Consider the following 6,170-nt stretch of genomic DNA (forward strand, 5'->3'; position numbering starts at 1 on the left):
AAAATCAATGCATTCTAATGCTGGGTCAATTTGACCCCGGTGGCGGTTTTAGGTATAAAAAATCTCTGGCGGTTCTAGTGTTAAAAGGGGATACACTAAGTATTAGGGGTGCACCGAATGGGAAATTCTTGGCCGAAACCGATACCGAAAATAGGAAACAGTTGGCCGAAAACCGAATGCCGAAAGGCCGAAAATGATNTAATCCCTCTATATATGCTCTCCCCTTTTCCATCAGCTGTCTTCCAGGTGTCAACGCGCAACCCTCCTCCACCCCTTCGCCTCCTGCTTCCAACTCAGGGCCAAGCTCAACCTTCTCCCTTCCAACCGGACCTAACCACTTATCACCACCACCAGTGTCTAGACCCAGGGGGGTTCATCGGAAACGGTTCTTCCCTTCCCGAATGACATCCTACAAAACCTGGGCCTATTCGCCAAACACCATTTCATTCACTTGTTATAAACTGTCATCATTATGTTTCATTTATATAATGTGACCCGATAATAAACATGTATTCCATACATCACGTCTCTCCTGATTGAACTGTCAGCTGCATTGGGCCAAGTGGAAACATGCTGAACATTTTGTATCTTTGGGAGTTTTTTCACTGAGGTTGAGTAGATGCTTGACCTTGAACTTGTCTATAATTTAATTTGCCCAATATGTTATTTTTAGGGCCATCAAAAATCGGAAAAGATCACTGCTAAAAAGAAAAAAGTATCAAATCTCACCGCAAGGATCCCTTTTGTTTGCTATTTTCATGTTACAAGTCGAGACAAATAGATGAAACACTGGCATGCTTACTGACTTACTTTCAGGGCTTTGAAAACGAATTTGAATAGGTTTTTCGTGCACCAGCCCCCACCCTGCAGGAGAAGGGTTAAAACCATGTTTGTGATCGGATAAATAAAACAAGCAGGACCAACAGCAAAGAGAAATTGCTATCAATGACATAGAAAGCTAGACAAATGGTGCTGTTGTCGAATACATATTTGGGGCCTGAAGAGGACTAGAGTGCCACCCTGTGTAAGGTTGGAAAAAATGCATCTTGGTATGAAGTGCTTTGCTTATCACCAAAGACACTCCATTTCAATTTAGTTGGAAATATATCAATGATCTTTTACAATAAGCTTTTTCCGCGTTGTCCCTTTTGCTGTGGATGGATACACTGACTGTTCAGAACAACTTTTGATCGAAGAAAATGAAAGGCTGAAGTACAACAATACAGAACATCTTGAGAACTTTGCAATGAGTTCACAAAGACACTCCCCAGTTCTCCTTTCCTGGCTGTGCCTTTTTTGAAAAACAAATTTCTTGACCTGGTGCGTCTACACACATGCAAATACGGGTAGCCTGGGTGTTTTCCATCACCTGATGTGATTTACATTATTGGTTTGTTTGGGCCCTCAACATCTCCACCACTGACAGGACAGAATAAAACCATGGGTTACAACACACTGGAAGTATTGTATCTGATATACTGTTTGGTTTACAATTTAATGTTCCTTTTTTTTAAACCTAAGGGACATTGCTCCACATATAGCTCAGGATAACGTGACTATGTATGTTCCCTTCGGCTTTGCAATGGCAAGTCAGAAATATCTTTCTTGTGTTGATCTATTTGAGTCTTTTTAAAAACTCTGAAAAGAGTTCAGGGAGTTACAATCGTGCTGGTTTCCTTGAGAAAAAAATCAATATGTTCTTTCCATTGGAGTAGTGCAAAATATAAGCTCTATGTAAAACATAAACGATGAGGATACTAACACTTTTAGTGTTTAGTGCAAGATGGTCTACACAAATGAAAGTTTTACTTTTCTGAAGCGTAACTCCAATCGTCAGAAGAAAAAGATAACGGCTAAAAACAAACTACACCAAGGATTCACAAATTCATGTCAAAAACATGAAGGTGAACTAATGTTCAACTTGATGGCATGTATAAGTAACTGCCTTTTTAGAGACAAGTAAAAGCTTTGCTTTACTTAATCTAACCCTAACCCTAGAACCCTAAATCTGTCATAGAACACAACGTAAAACATTTCTTGAGCCTGTGAAAACCACCAACCTTACTTCAGGCGTCTTAAAAAACAATATTAAAAGAAAACATTGACGGCAAGGGAACGGGGAGTCCAAAAATGGTAGTAATAACACTATTGACACTTTTCATTAACACTAGACCCAGAGCTGTTTTTTATTGTATGTAACTTTTTTTCAATAACATATTAAAGTCTCCCAGTCCGTGAATTTTCCTGAAAGTGTGTTATGTAGCACCCTATGTTGTCAAATTGTCAATATGAAGTCAGATTGAAGAAATCGGCCAAATAATTGCCGTTTATACCTATTTCCGCCAAGCGGATCATATTGACCCCACCCCTTTTCGCGCTATTGATTTTGCGTGTAAACAAACATGACGTGTTTCTATAGCAACGCCTTTTGTCTACTGCGGTTCCTTATAGATTGAGAGATAGATTGAGAGAGAGAGATAGATAGATAGATTGATAGCAAGGAGCGCGCTCCCGCTCACGGGAGACTGCTTGCGCTGCGCTCCGCAGCAAACAGCTGTTTGCTTTTCACCCAAAAACGACAACCGCCTCACGAAACCCTATGTTGTACCGTTAATAAACGAAAGAATTTAACAAAATTGACCATTTTTCTTTTTAAAGCAATACTTTTACTTTGAAAATCAATGCATTCTAATGCTGGGTCAATTTGACCCCGGTGGCGGTTTTAGGCATAACAAAATCTCTGGCGGTTCTAGTGTTAAATTATTTGCCTAATATTCATGCTCGCGAAAATGATCGAAGAATGCTAATGTTTATTTTCTGCCAGTTGGTTGGACTGTCAACCATTTTAGTCCGGACTGAACAATTCCAATAAGTGCTTTACGGATTGCCATGGAAGTGATTAAGACAATCCTGTTCCCCAGAGGATGAATCCCACTCACTCTGGGGCTCCCCAGACTTTTCCCGTAGCACCACCAGAAGATTTGTTATGAACTCTTGACCACCATTAAATAGATAAGCAAGGACATTTGTACAGATATTCATGTTCCCCATAGGATGAATCCCAACAACTGTAGTGATTCTCTGACTTTTCCCATAGCTCTGCCAACATGTAAAAGTTCAAACATCGAAATATCTTAACCCACTCAAGGCATCGGCACTAAATGAAGTACCTGAAGTTGGTGATCCCCTGAGTTTTTTCCTCGAGGACCACTATGAGGTTCACGCCTTGGCAACTACTGGATGGATTGCTATGCTATGTAGCACATTCATTCATGTTCCCCTCAGGATGAATTGTAATACCCTCATCATTGACTAATGAACATGCAACGTTTCTTCCCAAATGATACGCTTTTAGTTTCAAAGATCGGCTTTCCCCAGCATTACCTGAGGTATAAGGCACACATTGTTCATTTAATGCTTGTTTATGCTTTTGTCTTGATGAATAAGGAACACTGCAGATATGCAAATGGCAGGATGACGAGAGTTTTCCTTAATAGTGAATTTGTTTTTAGCTATTTGTTTATGGTTGGGAGCTTCCTGACCATTGCTTAATCCTTTAGTTAAATCCTGTTCTGAATTTGACATGTAGTGCTCTACCACAGCAGGCAGAACTTTATGTTATGATATACTTTATATGATTATACTTGCTTGCCCAAAGTAGAATATACAGTAGTTATTATGAAGTTACTGATGAACGGAGATCTAAATAGTTAGTAGTTTAAATCATCTTAATTCAGGTTATTTATATAAGTACTTGCCATCCTCATTTTGTCAAATCCACAGTTATGATGTAGAACATTTGCGGTAATTTAAAATCACAGCTGAGCTCTTCCAGACACGGAAGGATGCCCCGTCTCTCCCGACAACAACACTTTGCATAAAGATTTCCATATATTCCATTCATGTTGGGTGTAGGTCATTTAGATTTGTTCAGTCACTTGACTCCTTCCTTTCCAAACAATCACAACCCCATCTTCAGTCTGGCAGGATCTTATCTTTGTCTCTCTTCGTAACAGGACTAGGAGATGGCTATAAAGTGAGTTACTGCATATTTTATTTTTTGGGGGCCTTTACCTTTTTTAAGCAGGCAACAGCTTACAGCAACCATGTGGAAAATATCGAGGAGTTTTCTCACTGTAAGTCTCAATTTGCATTGTGTCTTGAGATCTGAAGGGTCTTCTAGTGATTTTTAAGGTTGATGTCAATGCTCTGAACTGTTTGCAAGTCATTTTAAAACATGCAAGTGTGGTTTGCAGGTGCACTGTGCTGTTGAGTTCACAGATAACTTGGCTAGTGATAGATCTTGATGCTCTTTTCAAGGGTAGATTGTGTTGCTTTCCCAAGGATCCACTGGGAGATGTTGAGACTTGGAGTGAGTCCGTGGACAAAGTCCTTGGTTGTAAAGGTACGAGTCTCTCCTGTCTGTGCATATACGTGATTGTATATATTGCTATCCAACCTAAACATTTTTGTGATTTTCAGCCGGGCAGATAGCTTTCCGGGAGTTCCTGAAGTCCCAGTACAGTGAGGAGAACATTCTGTTTTGGCTTGCCTGTGAGGAGTATAAAAAAATCAAGACGGCGCCAGAGATGATCTCCTCCGCCAACAGGATCTACTCCGAGTTTGTCCAAACAGAAGCGCCGAGACAGGTAAACAACTGCAAGCTGAAAGAGAGAAAGAGTTATTTATTCATACTCTGTATTTAGAAGGCCTTTAGTGGCTGCTTAACGGTGGTAGAACCTTAGAAATGTGCTCACAAGTTGTTACTTTATAGGGAATGAAAATAGCTGCTGTAAGACGCCTTCGGGCGATATCGTTTGATTCCAGATCAACATAGATTGCGGCACCAGAGAAAACATAACAAAGAACATCTCCAAGCCCTCCCTGACTTCCTTTGATACGGCACAGAAGCTCATCTACAGTCTGATGGCCAGGGATTGCTACCCGCGCTTCCTAAAATCTGACATCTATCAGGGACTGCTGAGGAGAAGCGATTCAAGGTGACTGTTTTTCCAAACTGACAGCCTCTCAGATGGAGGCTCGCCAGATCTGCTTTCCGACTCTCATCTGCTGTATAGCGCTCTTTGATTTCAGTGTGGATAACAGGTTTATGCCATACAATCCAAGTCCCAAGTGTAGCAGAAATAGCTTCTTTTTTTTCTTTCCTTAACCTGTGTGATTCAGTAGACAGTTACATCTCAAGAGAATTTGCAGCTTGTATTATACCTTAACTCTTTAATTATGTCAAGGTAAAATCTATAAAGGGATTGTGCACATAATGCTTGTATGATTACCTTTTTCCCTCCAGATTAATTATTAAAAAGATTCATTGTAAAGTATTATTATCACTTTATCTAATTGATTATACCAATATAAATCCAAATATGCTTTAAATTTCAAGTGCAAATAAATATGTGAGTGTATTGCTATGCTTCTGTTTCAGCTTTTCTTGCCTGATCTTTGGTATATCTAACTAAACATAAATCGGTTGAATGACATTTGAGTGTGGCCCTCTTGAATGTGATCCAAATCACTTTTGTTGTCGTCTAACCCTAACCCTAACCCATCTGTATACTGTAATACGGTCATTGGTTGTAAAATAAAACACCAGATGGCAACAAAGTCCTTCATGCAGCATAATTCTGAAAAAAAGAAGAAGCAACTGAAAACGAAAAAGGGAAAAACTGCCTCACACTTCCTTTCTGTCTTTGTGTGGTTTACATCTCTGCTGCATTTTGTACATTGTGAGGAGGAACCGCATGAACGTCTTCATTTAAATTAGCCAAAGACCGAGGTGTTTATGCATCATGAAAAAGTACAAGGGGGGTTCAAATAATCTGATGTAATGGGAAAATCCTCTTTAACTAAGCTTATTCTCCCTTATTTAAATCTACCATCAAAGAAGCACAGTTTATATTGTGTCTATGTAGACTTCTTCATAGTGTTAGACAGTAGTCATTGCTTTATCTGTTTGTTTTTTGCCTTGTCATGGCCAGGACATGGCGGATTATACAAACTTGTGTCATCGCCTACTGTATGTAAAACGCATGCAAATACAAAGGAGCACAACAAAACACATTTGGACATAATGTTCACATCCACAAAGAGAGTAAACTCAGCATGTAAGAATGACCTTCAACAATATGGAAAAATAAAATGCTACATTGTTC

The 6,170-nt window shown here is 39.6% G+C and overlaps 1 protein-coding gene across 1 annotated transcript; it reads left to right on the plus strand.

Moving 5' to 3' along the window:
- Positions 1-4,106: 4,106 nt before the first annotated feature.
- On the plus strand, positions 4,107-5,004 carry rgs1 (regulator of G protein signaling 1). The gene is made up of 4 exons (XM_010770836.1): positions 4,107-4,136; positions 4,345-4,405; positions 4,483-4,649; positions 4,828-5,004. Exons 1-4 carry the CDS (start codon positions 4,107-4,109, stop codon positions 5,002-5,004), a joined length of 435 nt encoding a protein of 144 aa, XP_010769138.1.
- The last annotated feature ends 1,166 nt before the right edge of the window (positions 5,005-6,170 follow it).

The sequence above is a fragment of the Notothenia coriiceps genome, unplaced genomic scaffold (genome assembly GCF_000735185.1).
Source record: "Notothenia coriiceps isolate Sejong01 unplaced genomic scaffold, NC01 NC01_scaffold00009248, whole genome shotgun sequence".
NCBI lineage: Eukaryota > Metazoa > Chordata > Actinopteri > Perciformes > Nototheniidae > Notothenia > Notothenia coriiceps.

Bases quoted from the DNA above. Each gene is read 5' to 3' on its own strand.
- rgs1 (XM_010770836.1), top strand. From the start codon at position 4,107: ATGTGGAAAATATCGAGGAGTTTTCTCACT. The intron at 4,406-4,482 runs GTACGAGTCTCT...TGTGATTTTCAG, and splicing joins CAAAGTCCTTGGTTGTAAAG to CCGGGCAGATAGCTTTCCGG. The intron at 4,650-4,827 runs GTAAACAACTGC...GTTTGATTCCAG, and splicing joins AAACAGAAGCGCCGAGACAG to ATCAACATAGATTGCGGCAC.